This window comes from Belonocnema kinseyi, chromosome 3 (assembly GCF_010883055.1).
Source record: "Belonocnema kinseyi isolate 2016_QV_RU_SX_M_011 chromosome 3, B_treatae_v1, whole genome shotgun sequence".
NCBI lineage: Eukaryota > Metazoa > Arthropoda > Insecta > Hymenoptera > Cynipidae > Belonocnema > Belonocnema kinseyi.
The window spans coordinates 154,240,270-154,259,591 of NC_046659.1; the positions used below are offsets into that span (position 1 = coordinate 154,240,270).

The following is a 19,322-nucleotide window of genomic DNA, read 5'->3' on the forward strand; positions in this document are numbered from 1 at the left end:
CGTTAAAATGCAAAATAATTTTTTTTAACCTTTATAAATGGAACAATCAAAATATTTCTGATTTAAAAAATATAATTTATAAAACTAAATTGAAAAATGAATCAATAAATTTAAAATTATTAATATTATTTACATCAAAATTGTATCACTTTAAGCAATTTTATGTTAGAAACATTAAAGATTAAATGATTTAAAATGTTTTAAACTGAAAACTTTTTAAATTAAAAGTTAAATTATTTTTTAACTTTTATAAATTGGACAGTTCAATGTTTTCTAATTTAAAAATTCATAATTTTGTTAACTAACAACTTTTTAATTATTAAAAGCTAAAATATTTTTATTCTAATTCGTTTCAAATGAATAATTCTTCAGTTGTTATTTATTCATAAAAAAATTTAATTTACAATTATAAATTAAAATTTTTAAATGGAATAATTAAGATTGTGACGTTCAAAGATTAACTTTATTTAAAATGTAATAAAAGCCTTGAATTGTGAATCTATTAATTTCAAATTATTTTACAATTATGAATAATTTATAAAGTTTCAATCGGGCGTTCACTCGTTTAATTCCTAAGGTTTTCGAATTTGAAAAATTAAATTTTTAACTTTAAAAGCGCTAAATTATTTAAGTTTGCACAACTTCAAAATTTTCGTAAAAAATCAATTATTGTTAAATTGTTATTACTTGAACTACAGTTCTAAGCTTACACACAAATAATTCCTTTATATTTAGAGTTGATCAACTTGAAACATTTTTTATAAAAAATTTCAAATTCTAAATGTTCCTTCCCCTGTTTGAAAAATGTAGTGAAATTAAAAAATCCCAACTCTAAAGCTAAAATGTTTATTTTATATAATCAGAACTGCAAATAAAAGTACTCAAAATGGAACTCTTTGGAATATTAAATTTTAAAAACTGAAACTTAAAATTTTTAATCAGAAATTTGTTTTTCAAGTGCCCAGTAATTTTTGTAAGTTAGAAACATACAAATTTCATGATTAAATTTTTATTAAAACGGAAGTTCGCTTATTTTAAATATAAATCCTTCCAAATTCGTGATGATTACTTTGTTCTTCATAGATCAAAATTTAGCACTTTCGAATACAAATTAAATTTTTTTTAAACGGAACAATGAAAATTGTAACGTTCAAAGTTTTAATATAGCACTCTGAAATTTTGACGATTCAAGGTTTTCTACTTTAAACAATTCAGTTACAAATGCTTTAATTTGGAAGATTTGATTTATAATTTCTTATTTTGCATGAACATTCGAATATTTCTAAATATTAAAAAATCGTTCTTTTTTAACAAATTGCCGCGTCCCGAACTTCGGGATAAATAGTGAAACATTTTTCGAATTTCCCGAGTTTTTCAGGACTAGGCGCATATTCTTTTTTTAAATAAAAAATCTCAAATTTAAATAGTTAACAATTGAACTGAAAATAAAAAGAAAAGTTGAAATCGTTTCATCGGCCACCCTGAATATCGTGGTTTACTAATTTCAAATTGTACAAATAGCAATGTAAATTTTGTTTCTAAAGGTACTAATTATTTATAATTTGATACGGCGGAATGAAAGAGAAGATATTCCTATAAAATATTTTATTGCTACGTCATGAATGTATGAATAATATTGAATCACAGGGAAAATACATAAAACGTTTCAAGTTTTTATAAACTGGAAATCCTCTTTTTCAAATCCTCGAAAATTTCCTCGCCACTCTCCCAAGGAACGACATCAGCCTTGACTTGTCTTGTCTCATCATCCGTTTGATTTAATACTTTTACGAGAGTATAACCGACTCTCGGAAATGCGACGTCTTTTTCAGAAAGGCGTAAAATCGGACAATAATCATTCTTTCCATCTCCCACGTATGCAATTTTTTCGAAATTGACTCCCTCCGCGAATCGTCTAGAAATATAATCTTCAAGAATTTGACCCTTGCACAAGTTCTTGTTGCTGAGTTTGCAGTAATCTTGCAAATGATACATTTCTATCTTCAGCATGCCCGATTCTTCGTCCACAGTGGCCGGATTCGTGAAAATTTCTTTGACAGTGTGGCTCAGTCCCTTGTGATTGAGCCACCATTCTATAAAGAGAGAATTGGAATCGCTTATGATGATGATTTCACAGTCGCGGGAATGTAATTCAGTGAGGAGAGTATCAATTCCAGGTACTGAAGGTATTCGGTTGATGGCAGATTCGATTGTTTCTACATCGATTGAATTTTCATTGAGCAATTCAAAGATTTTTCCCATGTACAGTGTCCAGTTATCGCGTGCATATAAACGCTCCACGGAATCTGGTAGACTATCATTTGGATACAATTTTCGAGCTACGATGTCGGAATTGTCATCGTAAATTGTGTGGTCAAAGTCGAAAGCAGCAAGAAGTGGACGAGACATCTACAAAGATCAGTTATGTAATGTCCTTTTTATTTATAAAAATAGGGCGCCCCAAAAAAAATATGATTTTCAATTTTTCAAACGCTATTCCCTAAATTTTGTTCTTTTAGGAGAATAAATACAGACAGAAATGTTATTTCATTTCATGAAATTGTTTGCCTACCAGGATATTCTTCAAAAATCCCGGAAAAAGAAAGAATAAAAAAACAATTTAATTACATTTTTTTAACCCTCAAACGGTACACTGGTGCGAATGGGTTTGTTTGTAATGTTAATATCAAATATTAAATAAATTAATAATAATAATATTTTAATCCGCTACAGCTGTGTTTGCGTAAATGCCAACAAAATGAAAAAACGTCGAGTGCGGATTCGCACCAGTGTACCGCTTGAGGGTTAATCCAATATTTTTTGGCTTTTTAAATTGAAATTTGCAACCAAAGACAACCAAAATTCGATTGTTTTTGTGGTTGAACTTAATTTTTTAAACGGAAAATTCAATCATTACAATTTTTGTTGAAAATTTATTTTATTGGTTGAAAATTTAATTATTCCGTTTGAAAAATTAATAGTTTTTCCTTCGAAAATTAATTATTTGGTAGAAAATTAACTTTTTTTAAAATTTATTATTTTTGAGTTGAAAATTTAACCGTTTCATAGAAAATTTGTCTTTTTGGCTAAAAACTTAAACTGTTTTGCAGAGAATTTGCTCTTATGACTTGCAAATTTAGCAATTTTGTTGACATGTTGTTTCTCAACTATTTTCGATTAAAAATTTTAATTTAGTTCTTGATAAAATAACAACTTAGAAAATTTATGTTGTTGAGAATAGATATTTTTGGTTGAATTTAACTGTTGTTGATTTAAAATTAAACTCTTTTCTTGTTCAAAATATAAACTATTGCATTATTTGTTTCAAATTCACCTTTATTATTTTTTTAAATTAAAAATGAAATTACTTCATGGAAAGTTGAAATCTATTTTTTTAATCTTTTTTTTGTTGTTGAAAATTCATCTCTGTGTTTGAAAATTTAAACGCATAGTTTGTTAAAAATTTTTTTTTTATATTAATGTCTTAAACGGAAAATTTAACTATTCCATTTTTGGTCGAGGATTTATATTTTACATTTGAAATTTTTTGCTAAAAATTTAATTATTTTGTTAAAGTACATATTCGCTAAAAAATTGAATGGTTTTTGGTTGATGCATATGTTTTTCATTTGAAAATTCAAGCATTTAATTAAAAATGCATCTTTTTACGTCAAAAATCTAACTATTTTGTTGAAAATTACCTTTGAAAAGTATTTTTTATTTTGTTCGGGAATAAGCCCTAATTTTATGAAACCAAATTTTTTTTTTAATATTATCGGGTTTAGAATGCGAAAACTTGTATGGCCCCTAAACAATTTTTCCTTGGAATAACATGCGCAGGATTTGTTGCACAAAGTAAATAAAATGTTCTTCATTAAGAATAAATTAGTGTTTTAAGCCCAAAAATAACTAAAAAATTTGCTTTTTGTTTGATCAAATTTACGGCTTATTCCTCAATAAATAAAAAAATTCTTTCGAGGGACAAATGCATTTTTTAGCATTAAATTTGTATTTTTTTAAATTATATATTTAAAGAAACTAATTCTTATAAAAAAAATCCTTGCGAAATGCCTAAACATTTTTTCTAAATAAAATAAGATTTATAGTAGTATTTTTTCATTAAAAGTATTGGGTAAGAATTCGTGTTTTTGTTAAAGCTTGTATATTTGATTAAAAATTTAATTCTTTTTTGCTTAATTGAACAGTTTTGATGGATTTCATTTTTTCAAATGTTTGATTGAAAATTCAACTATTTTGCTTAAAATTAGTTTTTTGTTGTTGAAAATTTTAACTATTTAATTTTTGGTAGAAATATGTCTCTTTCAATTTAACATTCAATTTAATTGAAAAATTCTGTTCTTTTTTTAATTGGAAATTTTTTTTCTCTATTGTTAAAAATTCGCTTTTTTGATTGAATTCAACTGTATTTTATTTAAAATTTAATTTTTTTAATTAAAATTGAAATATAATTTTCTTACCTGCAAGTATAACTATTCCAGTTTTGGTTAAAAATGCATACTTTCTATTTTCGCTTGATTTTTTTGCTTTGAATTTGTCTTTTTTAGTAGAAAATTTATCTTTTTTAGAGTAGAAAATTTGTTTTTTTTTTTCGTAAAAAGGGGAGCTTCTTTGTTAAAAATTAATTTTTTGGTTCATGATTCATCATTTTAGTTCCACAAATATCTCTTTGGTTGAATATTAATAAAAAAATTGCTAGAGCATGTTAAATATTTAGAAAAGTCTGAAACTTAAGCTTTTAAAATTTCTTTTATTTCATTTTTTTATAAAGAAGGGTCACCAATGTTTTTTAAATTATCGAATTTTGATTTATTTAAATTAGAACCAAATAATTTTGAATTTTGCTGACATGAAATTATTTCAATATTTACCTTTATATTAAAAATTTAGTTAGGTATGACGGATTTTAATTGAAAATTGTAAAATTTCCAAAAGCTTGGAATTTTTAGTAAAATATGATTTAACATTTTCGTCACAAATTTATTTAAACTCATTTAATATTAAGTTTTTTAAATTGAAAATGTTTAATTCTGAACAATTCATGTAAAGAAGAGTCTCTAATGTTGCAATCTTAAACTGCGAATTTGAAATTACACAATTTTAGATCATTTAAATTAGAAAAAAATAATTTAGAATTTTGTTGACATAAAATTATTGCAACTTTAAAATTAGACGGCTACTATATAGGAATTTAATCGAAAATTGTATTGAAAATAAAAATATATTGTTGAAAATTCGTTTTTTTTTTGTTATTGAATTTCAATTATTCCAATTTTAGTGGAAATTTTCTTGTTTACGTTTGTTAAAACTTAAATGACTTTAAATTATATTACTTTTTCGGTTACTGTTAGAAATTCATTTATTCGATTTTGGGTTCAAAACTGATTCTAGGTTCGAAACTTAAGTTTTTTTGTTGAAAATTCACCTTTTTCAGCAGAAAATTAATTTTTTTCGTTCAAAATTAATGATTTTGTTTGAAAATTCAACTGTTTTGTTAAAAATTCGTCGTTTTGGGATAAAAATTGCACCTATATTGTTAAAAATGTAACTATTCCAATTTTAATTCAAAATTTCTTGACCATATTTAGTGGAAAATTCGACTTTTTCTATTGAAAATTTACATTTTTCGTTGAAAATTCCTTATGTTGGTTAAAAATTGATATACTTGATTATAAAATTCGGCAATTTTGTTAAAATCATTTGTTGTTAGAAATTTGTCTCTATTAAAGAAAATTCAATTGTTATGTTGAAAAATCGTCTTTTTGGGCTGAAAATTCAACTATAAGGTTGAAAATTCCGTTTTTTTCTGTTGAAAATTTTACTATTGCAATTTATAATTGAAAATTTCTTGATTTTGCTTATGAAAGTTAATTTATTCAAATAAAAATTTAACTATTCAATTTTAAATCAAAATTAATGTTTTTTAGTTGAAAATTCACCTTTTCCTGTAGCAAATTAATCTTCTTCGTTGAAAATTTATGATTTTGGTTCGAAATATTGAACTATTTGGTGAAAATTTGATCTACTTTGTAGAAAAATCAACAATTATGTTAAAAAATCTTTTTATTTTTTGATTCAAATGTTGTGTTAAAAAATTCGTCTTTTCAGGTTAAAAATTCAACTATATTGTTGAAAATTCCTTTTTTTTTGTTGTTGAAAACTTAACTATTCCAAATTGAACTGTTTGGTGAAAAATTCAACTATTCTAATTTGAACTATTTGGTGAAAAATTTATGTAATTTTTATAGGAAATTCAACAATTTTGTTAAAAAATAATTTGTTTTTAAATAAAAATTTAACTATTCCAATTTTTGTTGAAATTTTTCTTTTATTCGTTGAAAATTATTTTTTTAAATGAGAATTTAACTATTTAATTTTTTGTTTAAATGTTATGTATTTTTAGTTGAAAATTCATGTATTTGGTCAAAAATGGAACTTTTTGCAGAAAAATTGATCGTTTATTATTTGTAGGAAATTATTTGTAGGTTCGCAATCTAACTATTATATTCCAAACTTTTTTTAATTTAAAATTCAACTAATTGGTTTTAAGTTGACTTGTTTTGTTAAAATTATCAGAATATAATACAACGGTTTATTCAATTTAATTTCAGATTATTCTAAATTACCTTAAACGCTCTGCCAATTTCGAGAGTACGATACATATATTGCGTTTTTCACTCCAAACAAGAGCTACAAAATTGTCCAATCGAAATAGGTTATGTCAACCAGATAATTTGGATAAATACGATAATACATTATAAATAAAACTCCGAATGCATACCTCAATTAATTAAATTTCCTTACAAGCACCCTACACAAAATTGGATAAAAAAATTAATTAAAGTCTTGATTAATAGAAATAAGTGTCACTAAGCGTCACAATTCCAAATAGATATTTCACTAGTTTTCTACTATTTCTGCGACAATTTTTGGTCCCGAATAATTCCTCAAAATTACTATAATAAAATCGGACATGTAGACATTTTTTTTTTATTGAAAATATTTTGATTATAATGATTATAATTGATCAACACTGCAAAAAATTGGAGCAAATTCTAGGAATTCAGCCCACCTAGCAGACGACCAAAGGATATTTTCTCTAATTATGTGAAGTAATATCATAATATATTTAAATATATTTTTAAACATTATACCAAGAAAATTTAAACTAAAGTCGTAGCTTAAGAAATCAAACGATTTAATTAAGTGCTTTTTATTTTAAAAATAAATATAATAGAGCGATATTTTTGGTAATTTTTTAAATCTAGCAGACGGCTATTGTAGTCACGTGGCATAGTTGACAAGAGACGCTGGAAGACCATCAGCAGGATTTTGTTTATGTTTTAAAGAGTCTCTTCTTTTACAATTTTGACAGCAATTTATGTGAAACTGGATCAAAATGTACGCCAGACCAGCTGGAATGTCCGATGAGGAATCCGACGAGGAGGGTTTCGCTTTTCACGACGAGGTACGAAAGTCGACAAACTTAACCTTATTTTTACACCGGATCGAAAACATTGAAAAAAGAGTTATTTCGGAAAATATTATTTAATGACCTAATTTTAGGGATTTTCCGCATTAAAAAGCCTATTTCATAGTTATATTTTTTGCAATACATCAAATAGTTGGTCAAGATCAACTATTATTATATTATTATATTCTTCTGATTCTTTTGATAATACGCACTTAGACAATATATTGATTATCAATTTACATAATGTACAGGCCTCACATTCCGGTTCCTATATCCCCTATTTTTAATCACTAATCAATTAAGGTCTGCACTGTCTTGAATTCTTTGAAATATTTTAGGGTATTTTTTAAGATTCCGAGACGTTTGTAATAGATTTCTATCACTTGAAGGTCTTTTTGAATTTCGAAAGATATATAACGATTTTACAGGACCTATAAGATTTTAAGATATTTAAAAATATTTCACAAGATTTTATAAGATTTCCGATGATTTCCATGATTTTTAGAGACTTAAAGCTCTCAAGCTGTTTTAATAAAATTTTCAGGACTTCAGGAAATATCGCCAGATTTCATAGAAATTTACGGGATTTAATACTATTTTAATGGATTTTAAAGAATTTATTTTTAAAAAGTGGGGTATTTCGGAGGAAGAAGTTTGAAATTATTTTTTGAACTTCTCTCAGAATTCTCATTAATTTATCCTGACTTCTATTTAATTTTTTTAATTTACCAGGGTGTCTAGTGACCTTGAAAACCGGGAAATCTTGATTTTTTCACGAAAACTTTGAATTTTAATTATTCTTTTTTTTTTTGTTTAATTTACAACAGTAATTTTATCGCAATGCGAAGTGTAATTTGAATCTTTCAGGCTATTATGAAAGAAACATCTCATTTAGAAAAAATCTTGCTGCTGAACATTTTTTTATTCGTCAAGATACAATTTATCTTTTGTTTATTACAGAATAAATAAAGATATTTTAAGGCACTTTTTTTTGAGGTGTTCAACTTAGAAATTATAAAAATTATTATTTTAAAATTTCGATGTTAATTCAGTTTCAGAATTAGAATAAACCGTGGTCATACAACGGCTTTTTCGAGGGGTTGACCACTCGGTTTTTGAGTTTATAACAGATTTCAAAACGTTACAAAATGTTTCTAAAGATTTCAAAATATTTCAAACCTTTCAAAATATTTTTAATATCTTTAACATTCCATAAAGATTTCACGGATGTTAACGATTTAAAAAAGGCGCGCACGCCAGATTTCAATAAAGATTTCAGAGCAATTTCACAAACATTTTAAAACTTTAAAGATTTAAAGAATTTCAAAGATTTGAAAAGGGGTACAGGACACCAGATTTCAAAGGTTTGAAAAATTTGAAACGATTTCAGGAGGTTTTAAAACATTTTAGAAGATTTCAAAATATTTCAAATAATTCAATGGCTTCAATGAATACAAAAGATTTTCCTAATAAAGATTCAAGAAAGATTTTATAAACATTTCAAAAGATTTCAAGGATTTCAAATATTCAAAAAAGGCGTGTACACTAGATTAAAAAGTTTTCACAAAAATTCCCCAAAGATTTCGAACATTTCATAAAGATTTGGAACATTTCACAAAGATTTTAAAGCTTACAAAAGAGTTTAAAGATTTTAAAAAGGATATATTAAACCACATTCCTAAGATTTCCAAACATTTCAAAAGTTTTAAACAATTTCAAATTTTTTTAGGAGATATCAAAAGATTTTACTAAGATTTGTAATAATTTTTAATGATTCCAAAGAACTCCCGAAGATTTCAAAAGATTTCGAAAATATTTCGAACACTGCAAAAAGATCTTAAAACTTTCAAAAGATTTTAAAGATTTCAAAACATTTCAGAGAGTTTAAATAACTTCAACATTTTTTAGAAGACGGCAAAAGATTTCAAGAAAGTTTCAAAGATTGTATAAAACATTCATAAAGATTTCAAAACAATACGAGAATTTCAAAGATTTCAACAAGTGTGCAGTACACCAGATTTCCAGGATTTCAAACCATTTTAAAGATTTTAAACAATTTAAAAATGTTTGGCAAGATTTCAAACGATTACAAAAGATTTCCGAACGATTTCTCAAATATTTTAAAGAGTTGTTAAGGATTTCAAAAAATTTCAAGAATTTCAATGATTCCAACAAGATATTACACCAGATTTCAAAGATTTCAAAATATTTAAAAGATTTTTAATGATTTAAGAGGTTTCAACAAATTTGAGAAGATTTAAAAAGATTTTAATAATTTCAAACCAACAGAAAAGATTTCACAAACAAAGATTAAAGAAACATTTCAAAAATATTTCAAAGATTTTATAAAGATTTAAAAAAATATCACAAAGTTTTCGTAGATTTCAAAGCTTTCAAGGACTTAAAAGATTTCAATAAGGGTACAGTACAACATATTTCAAAGATTTAAAAACATTTTAAATATTTTAAATCATATCAAAATTTTGTATGAGATTTCAAAAGATTACAAATATTCCAGTGATTTTAAACGATTACAACAAATTTCATAAAGATTTCACAAATATTTTAAATATTCCAGCGATTTCAAACGAATACAAAAGACTGAGAGAAGATTTCACAATTTCTTTAAAGAATTTATAAGAATTTCAAAAGATTTCAAGAATTTCAAAACATTTCAAAGATTTTAAGCGTTTTCAAAACGTTGCAACACATTTGAGAAGATTTCAAAAGACTTAATTGATTTTAAACAAACACAAAATATTTCGAAAACAAAGATTGAATAAAGAGTTCACAAAGGTTTCAAAGATTTCAAGAATTTTAAAGATTTTACAAAAGCTTTGAAAAATGCTAAAAGATTTCTCAAAGATTTCATCGAAATCTCAAACTTTCACTAAGGTTTATAATGCTTCACAAAGATTTTAATGATTTCAAAGATATTACAAAGATTTCAAAAAAATTTTCCTAAATATTTCACAAAGACGACTCATGTTCGCAACAAAATTAAGAATTTGTTTATTTACGATTCGGCTTTCTTTAGAAATGTTTGGCTTATAAAAAATAAAGTTGTTAATTTTGTACATGTATGACAAATGTTTATTTCATTATTTGATGTAAAAAAGGATTTGACAAAATGATCAAAGGATTTGATATATTTTCAAGTATTTCTTCGAATTTCTTGACATTTTCAAGAACTTTATAAAATTTCAAAAGGTTTCAAAGCATTTTAAATATTTTACGTTATTTAAAAAAATTGCAAAGAAAAGTATAATAGATTTCAGTAATTTAATGGGATTTGAAAAATTTTAAAGTATTATAAAATATTCCCAGGCATTTTCAAAATCTTTAAACAGTTTCAAGGGATTTCTAATGGCTTTAATAATTTTAAGGGATTTTACCGAATTTACATGCGGTTTTAAAGAATGTCCTAGAATTTCGGGATATATGGGAGGATTTTATAATATTTTAATGAACTCCGAAGAATTTATTCACAAGAAGTAAGGGATTTCGTAGGGTTTTAAATATTTCAAGAGACTTTGAAATATTTTTTTATTTACATTTGGAATTTGCCCTTAATTCTTATTAATTTATCCTTAATTCTTCTAAATTCACTTAATTCCACTCAATTCAGTAGATTTTTAAAAGTATTTGTTTAATTCATTTTGAAATATTCAAAACGCACCTTAAATTAGAAGGCATTTCATCAAATTCTTTGAAATTCTCTTTAATGGTTCTAAACTCATTTCAAACTTTCTCATTCTGAATTCAATGATTTTTCTCATATTTTTTAATTGTTTTGAGTTCACCTGATGTTTAAAAATCCAGTTTTGATTTTTTATGAATTTTATCTAATTCTTCTTAAATTTCTCTAAATTCACTCAAATTTTACTGAAATAAATGGATTTCTTTATTTAAAAAACTTTTTCCAATTGTTCGGAATTTTTTAAATTTGTTTTGTGATCATTAGTCACTTTTTCGATTAGAATTTAATAGGGTTATAAACATTTGAAGTGATTTGAAATTTTTTTTTGGAATTCACTCAGAATTCTTATCAATTTACCCAAAACTCTTGAATGTTTTTAATTCACTTAAATTCTTTTAAATTCATACAATTCTACCTAATTCAATGGATTTTTTAAAAATTTTTAGCAGTTTTATTCCATTTATCTTGATGTTTTTTAACACTGCCTTGAATTCTTAGAAATTTCATTAAATTCTTTTGAATCTCTTTGATTTTTTGTAAGCTGATTTTAATTTACCTTGCATTTTTGTGAATTTCATCGAATTCTCCTTGTTTACCGTAAATTCCTCTAAACTCATTCCAGTTTTACGGAAAGCAATGGAATTATTTTGATTTTAAAATTTGTTTACAATTCATTTGGATACTTTTTTTAAATTTGAATTGTTTAGAAAGTCTTAAAAATTTATCCTGAATTTGTTACGCCTTTAGTGTAAAAGAAGAAAAAAAGTACCATTTTGTCCCTACATTTTATGTCATAGGGACTGTGAGGCCTGAATTTATAAAATTTGTCCAAATATTAAATTCTACTCATTACTTCAAATGAACGTTTTTCCACAGATTGAAAACAAAAACCACAATTCATCTTTGAATGATAAAAAAGTTGAAAATGTACAAAATGGACAGATTAATTTCGATGAACCTCCAGAAAATCAAGAAAGTGAAAGGCGAAATTTGGAATTTCGGGTGTTGGATGCCTGTATGAAAGGTTCCAAGGACGTCATCGACGAATATCTCGCTTGTAAATATAGAATTTGAACACTTTTTTTCGTAATTTCCAGTGTTTGACATAAACGATCGCATTTACTGATAAATTTTTCTTTTTTTCTCGGGTTTTCGCTTAAATGTGAAAAAAATTTATAGAAACCAACAAGAAAAATCGATTACTTTTTGTTTAAAAGTCTACTATTATCTGTATTTTTTGTTCGAAATTCATCTCTTTTAGTTAAAAATTCAGCTACTTTAAACTAATTTGTTGAAAAATATTTTTTTAGGTTCTAGATTTGTCTCTTGATTGAAAAATTAACTTGTTTTAATTTTTTATTTAAGATCGAAATAAAATCTGCTTGCTCATGAATAGTTTTATGCAAAATGAGCATGAAAAAGATTGAAAATTAAAAATTAGATTTCTAAACTACCCCACTTTTCGGCTCATTAAAGACAATTAAATAAAAGAAAAATGAGGAAGAACGAGAAAAATTTAACCAAAACAACGTCTCACTTTTTCCTTATTCTTTCTCTGTCTTTTTTATACTTCCTGTTGATGAGGTCTAAATTTAGTTGACTTTTTCCTATTTTTCCCTGTTTTTTTTTGTTTTTTATTTATTTGTCTTTAATGATTTTTTAATTAAAACTTTTGTAAAGAGAGTAATAGAAAATTTAAAGATATATGCAATTTTGTTTTGGATTTTTAGTTTCCCTATTAGGAAAATTTAATAATCTAAATAGATAAGTTCAGAATCAACCATAAAAAATTAACTATTTCATTTGTAGAAAATTAATCTTCTAGGTAAATAAATAATTTTTTAGGTTGAATTCTTGTTAAAAATTAATTTCTTAAAGATTCATAATTCTAGTTGAAAATTCATCACTTTTGGTTAAAAATGCAACTATGCGGTTCTAAATTAATCTTGTTTAGTTGCGTATTCAACAATTTGGTAGAAAATTAATATATTCGGTTAAAAATTAAATTTTTTGTTAAAAAATAATATTTTCGAGTTGAATCGTTTTTAATTATGATCATTCGTCTGTTTCTGTTTAAAATTCAAAATTTTTCATAAAAATATATGTATTTTGTTGAAAAATCGTGTTTTTTGTTGAAAAAAATTAATCTTCTTGCTGGAAATTTCATTTTTTAATGTAACGTTTTTTAATGTAATATTAAAATTTTTTTATTCGAAAAAATTAACGGCTTGGTAATAGTTGAACTAGTTTGTAAAAAATTCATATTTTTCCTAATTCACATCTTTGGTTTAAAATTTAACTTTTTTTTATTGAAAATTCTTTTCTTTGTGGATAAAAATTTATTTTTTTATCTGAAAATTTCACGATTCTATTTTTATTTAGAAATTTATCATCTATAAATTCAAATTCATGTTTATTGTTTAATTCGTCTTTTTGATCGAACATTAATCTTCCTGGTGAAAAAAATCATTTTTTCGTTTTTGAGAATTAAAATATTGGCGTAAAAATGAAACTATTTTTATAGAAATTTAACTAATTGGAAGAAAATTTAACCATAATGTAACTTTTTTGTTGAAAAAATATATTGGCGTGTTAAAAATTAAGCTGTTTTGTAGATAATTTGCCTCTTTCTTTTTAAAATTCAACAAGTTAGTTTGAAAGTTTACCTATGTTGATAAAAATTCATCTGTTTTAAAAAAAAATTACTAATGTTGATAATTAATTTTTTCGTTGAGAATTCTACTATGTTCTTAAAAAACTCGTTCTTTTAATTTCATTCAACTGGTAGAAAATTCATCTTTTATTGTAAAAAAGTGATCTTTCTTGGTAGAAAATGAACTTTCTTTGTTGAAAGTTCAATATTTGGGGTTGAAAATGTAACTTTCCACCCGGAAAATTTAATCTTTTTATACATAATTCGTTTTTTTTCTTCAAAATTAAACAAATTTGTTGAAAATCTACGTATTTTGATTAAAATTCATCTTTTTTTAAAAGTTTGACCCTAAAAGTTGAAAATTCTACTATTGGTATTAAATTCATGTTTTTTTATCTCAATTCATCTTTTGGCTTAGAAAAGTAATCTTTTCTCATGAAAATTCATCTTTTGGTTAAGAATTTAACAATTTTGGTTAAAAATTCGTGTTTTTTTTTTTACTAGAGATTAATTTTTTGTTTGCAAATTTAACTGTTCTAATGTTGGTTGGCAATTTATACCCTTTACGTGGAAAATTCGATTAATTGGTAGAAAATCTATCGTTTGGGTTAGAAAATTCATCTTTTTTTGATGAAAAATCATTTTTTGGTTGAGAATTTAACTGAGAATTCCAAATTTGATAAAATTTAAGTAATAATATTGAAATTTTGCAGATTGTATTAACGAAAAGTAAGCCACTAGAGATTACTAGAAAATTACAAATTCAATTAGTTCAGATATTTCATCATTCAAAAGTCGAAAACTAATTACTTGGTAAAAATAAAAATTATTGAGAACTGTATATAATAATTTAAAAAAAAAGTCATGCACACGGAGAACGATAAAAATAGAAAATTTTAATTGAACGATGCGATGGTGTAACATTTTTAACTCTATTGAAACAATAAGAAGGCCATACGTATTGAGAACTTGTTAGAGTAACCTAGTCTGTTTTAAGTTTTAATTTTCCAAATATTTCTTTCTGATTGTTTGAACAAATTTGAGCGATATAAGAATTTTTTACAATCTTAAAATGAAAATGAATCATTGGGCTCCAAATTAATTATACACATTCAGGGTCTTCATGTGCTACTTTTCAACGCAGTTCTTTTCGGTTGTACATTTTTCTAATTATCCATGGAATATTTAAATAAAAATTATAGAAATTTTTGTTCACAAATTTTTTTCCAACCTTTTATTTTGTCATAGTTTTTTTTTCTCAAAAACTTGTTCATATAATTTTGTAATTAAACTTTTTTTTCATAAAATTGTTTTCACTCAACAATTCAACATTTTTATTAATTTTTTTCTTTTAATTTTGACTAAAAAATTTGTTTGGTTGACAATTTATCTTCTTCTGTAGAAATTTAACTTTTTTTAAATCAAAAATCAATCTGTCTGCATAAAAATTATTCAGTTTCGGTTGAAAATAAACTTTTTTTTTAATATTTAAACTGTTTTGCAGAAAATTTGTATTTTCGACCCGAAAATTCAAAAATTTGGTAGAAAATTTATGTATTTTGTTGAAAGTTTATCTTTTTTTATATAAAATCCATTTTTTGGTTAAAAATTATAATTTTTGGTTTAAAATTGAATTACTTGAGTGAAAATTCAACAATTTTATTAAATAGACCTACTTCTGGTTGAAAATTCAACTATTTTGTTGAAAATTCGCCTTTTGCCTTAAAAATTCAACAATTTTATTGGTTTTCTTTTCTGTTAGACTAAAAAATTTGGTCAAAAATTTATCTCTTTCTGTAGAAATTTCGCATTTTTTATCAAAAATCAATCTACCTGCGCAAAAAATAATCCGTTTGGGTTGAAAATAAACATTTTTGTAAAAATTTCAATTGTTTTGCAGAAAATATGTATTTTCGACCCGAAAATTCAGAAATTGTTACGGAATTTAATTAATTGGTTGAAAATTGATGTATTTTGTTGAAAATTCATCTTTTTTTTATATAGAAAATCAATTTTTTGGTTAAAAATTAGAATTTTTGGTTGGAAGTTGAATTACTTGGGTGAAAATTCAACAATTTTATTGATATGCTTTTCTTTTCTTACTAAAAAATTCGTTTGGTCAAAAACTTATCTCTTTCTGTAGAAATTTCACATTTTTTATCAAAAATAAGTCTGTCTGCATCAAAATTAATCTGTTTCGATTGAAAATAAACTTTTTTGTAAAAAATTCAATTGTTTTGCAGAAAATTTGTATTTTCGACCCGAAAATTTAATAATTGGTAGGGAATGCAACTATTTTATTGAAAATTCGCCTTTTGCCTTAAAAATTCAACAATTTTATTGGTTTTCTTTTCTGTTTGACTAAAAAATTTGGCCAAAAATTCATTTCTTTCTGTAGAAATTTCGCATTTTTTATAAAAAATCAATCTACCTGCGCAAAAATTAATCCGTTTGGGTTGAAAATAAACTTTTTTGTAAAAATTTCAACTGTTTTGCAGAAAATATGTATTTACGACCCGAAAATTCAAAAATTAGGTAGAAAATTCAACCATTTGGTTAAAAATGTATGCATTTTGTTGAAAATTCATCTTTTTTTGTATAAAAAATCAATTTTTTTGTCAAAAATTATAATTTTTGGTTCAAAAATGTATTACTTTGGCGAAAATTCAACAACTCTATTAAATAGACATGCTTTGGGTTAAAAAATCAACTATTTTGTTGAAAATACGCATTTTTGCCTGAAAAATTAAACAATTGTATTGATTTTCTTTTCTTTTTTGACTAAAAAATTTGTTTGGCCAAAAACTCATCTCTTTCTGTAGAAATTTCACATTTTTTATCAAAAATAAATCTATCTGTATCAAAATTAATCCGTTTCGATTTAAAATAACGTTTTTTGTAAAAAATTTAACTGTTTTGGAGAAAATTTGTATTTTCGACTCGAAAATTTAATAATTGGTAGGGAATTTAACTATTTGGTTGAAAATTTATGTATTTTGTTGAAAATTCATCTTTTTTTATAGAAAATCAATTTTTTGGTTAAAAATTAGAATATTAGGTTGAAAATTAATCTTTTTTATTTTTAATTTAAATCTTTTTTGTTAAAATATCAATGATTAAAATTTTTAAGTTTAGGCTTGAAAATTCAACAGTTTTGTAGCAAATTCGTTTTTTCGGCTTAAAAATTCCACAATTTTGAATCAAATTTAACTATTTGGTTCAAAATTGAACAGTTTGGTAGAAAATTCATTTTTCAGAATTGAAAATTAATTTTCCACAGAAAAAATGTAATCACACCATTTTGTGTTAAAAATGGATCTTTATTAGTTTAAAAATTCAATTATTTATTTAAAACGTTTTAATAACAAAAATAATATGAACCAAAATATAATCAAATTAAATATTTTCAATCCTCTTAAATGAATATTTATCTATATCATTTTTTATGGAAAGTTGATCTTTTTTAAGTTAAAAAAACATTATATCCATTGTTCAAACTTTTTAGTTGAAAATTAATATAATTTATTAAAAGTTAATCTTCTTTGTCGAAAATTCAACTATTTGTTTTAAAATTTGCGTATTTTCTTGAAAATTCGTCTTTTTGGTAGAAAATTAGTTTCCTGTGTTAAATATGCGTTTTCTTTTTTAAACAAAATTAAGTTTTTTAACTGAAAATTTATCTATTTTGTTCAGAATTCAACTGATTGGTTGAAAATGAACTTTTTTGTTGAAAATTCAAAATCTCGATTTGAAAATTCATCTGTTTTTTAGAAATTTGTCTGTTTTGATAGAAAATTACTTAGTTTTATAATTTTTACAATTATTATTGAGTTTAAAATGTTTCGAAACTAGCATCATATCCATTTTTCAAACTGTCTATTTGAAAATGTATGTAATTTCTTGAAAATTCAACTTTCTGGTAGAAAAGTAATCATCAAAAATTATAAAATTATAAATTATAAAACATTAAAGACAAAAATGGTCATTTTTGAAAAACAAGTTGTATTAAAAGAAAAAGAAGTTTTATGCAAATTTTGTGATATAGAATTAACAATAGTGTAAAATAAAAACAGGTTACAGATTATAAGTTTAGAATTTGTTATTAAATAACATTAAATAAAATATAATTTTAAAGTTTTGAAAACAATTTTAAATAAAAAAGTATCTAAAGCTTGTGTGAATTTTAAATGGCAGTGACACCAAGGTAACGCTCTTACTATTTTTCGATAATGTTCACATTAACGCGTCATTTTTCTCAAAAAGTAAGATCACTTTTGACTGGTTATGTGTCAAACACTGGTAATTTCGCAAAATGAAGAGTTGATTAATCCAATTGGATTTTCAGCGGGTCACAATGTGAACGAATTCTTGCACACTGGATGGACTCTTCTTTTATATGCTGCCTCCGCAGCACAAGTACACATCATCAAGTATCTCCTGGAACTAGGAGCTGATCCTAATTTACACAGAGGTTTTTATGTTCAATTTAAAAAGTATTTACAATTTAATCAGGGTAAACGCAGGTCTGAAAAAGTCTGCAAATCAGGGGGAAATCACTTTTATCCAGAAGTGGCGCCGTACTGGGAAAGACAAAGTATTTATTGCCCCCCCCCCCCCCCTGAAAACGAATGATTAAATTTATCGGATCGTCTGAACTGAAAATCATTCTATTCTTTCCTGTCTTAATAAATTTTTTAAATTTATCTGGAATTTTTGTGAAATAATAGAAGTCTTTCTGAAATGTTTTACATCCATCCGAAATCTTTGCGAAATATTTGAAATCTTTGTTAAATCTTAAACATATCATTGCAACCTTTATGAAATCTTTAAAATCTTTTGAAATCTTTGATAATATTTGTGAAATTATTAAAATGTTTGTGAAATCTTTCGGAAATTATTGAAATCTTTTAAATGGTCGGGAATTCTTAAAAAAATCTTTGCGAAATATTTTTGAAATATTCGGTAGTATTTGTGAAAATATTGAAATCTTTGTAAAATATTTGAGAAATTATTGAAGTCCTTGTAAAGTTTTTTTGAATATATCCGAAATCTCTAAAATCTTGTTGAAAAAACTTTGAAATCTTGTTTTAATTTTTGTACTCTATCTGTAATACTTGTGAAGTAATAGTAATCCTTGTGAAATCTTTGAAATCTTTCTGAAATCATTAGGACTTTTTTGTTCAATCTTTGAAATCTACCTGAAATCTTTGTGAAATAATATAAGTCTTTGTACAATCTTGGCAAAATATTTGAAATCATTGTGAATTATGTGAGATCTTTGGGCAAATTGAGAAATCTTTGTGAATTCTGTAAAAATCTTTGCGATATATTTAAAATCATTGTGAATTCTTTGAAATCTTTGAGAAATCTTTGTAAATTCTCTAAAAATCTTTGCGAAATATTAAAAATCTTTGGGAAATCATTTAAATCTTTGTGAAATGATGGTAAAAATTTTGCGAATTCTCGAAAAAATCTTT

The 19,322-nt window shown here is 24.5% G+C and overlaps 3 protein-coding genes across 5 annotated transcripts in view; 1 reads left to right on the forward strand and 2 right to left on the reverse strand.

Moving 5' to 3' along the window:
- The window catches only part of LOC117168954 (zinc finger MYND domain-containing protein 11), a 42,098-nt gene extending 35,020 nt beyond the window's left edge, over positions 1-7,078 (reverse strand). The window contains exon 1 of the mRNA XM_033354953.1: positions 6,800-7,078. The gene's annotated coding sequence lies outside the window, so the exon portion shown is untranslated. The remainder of the gene's footprint in view (positions 1-6,799) is intronic.
- Positions 1-19,322, forward strand: part of LOC117168955 (ankyrin repeat, SAM and basic leucine zipper domain-containing protein 1-like) — a 56,794-nt gene that overhangs the window by 2,435 nt on the left and 35,037 nt on the right. Inside the window, exons 2-5 of one of the 3 annotated variants that reach the window (XM_033354957.1) lie at positions 2,008-2,426; positions 7,290-7,486; positions 12,069-12,249; positions 18,191-18,316. In XM_033354957.1, coding sequence (XP_033210848.1) covers positions 7,418-7,486; positions 12,069-12,249; positions 18,191-18,316 — 376 coding nt within the window. In that variant the 5' untranslated portion in view covers positions 2,008-2,426; positions 7,290-7,417. Of the gene's footprint in view, positions 1-1,999; positions 2,427-7,289; positions 7,487-12,068; positions 12,250-18,190; positions 18,317-19,322 lie in introns of those variants that run through there. The other 2 variants (XM_033354958.1, XM_033354959.1) reach the window with 2 other exon arrangements.
- LOC117168956 (pyridoxal phosphate phosphatase PHOSPHO2-like) lies at positions 1,591-6,779 on the reverse strand. Its single transcript, XM_033354960.1, has 2 exons — positions 6,645-6,779; positions 1,591-2,409 (listed from the first exon to the last, which is right to left on the reverse strand). The coding sequence occupies exons 1-2, from the start codon at positions 6,678-6,680 to the stop codon at positions 1,675-1,677; spliced, it is 771 nt and encodes a 256-aa protein (XP_033210851.1). The 5' UTR covers positions 6,681-6,779; the 3' UTR covers positions 1,591-1,674.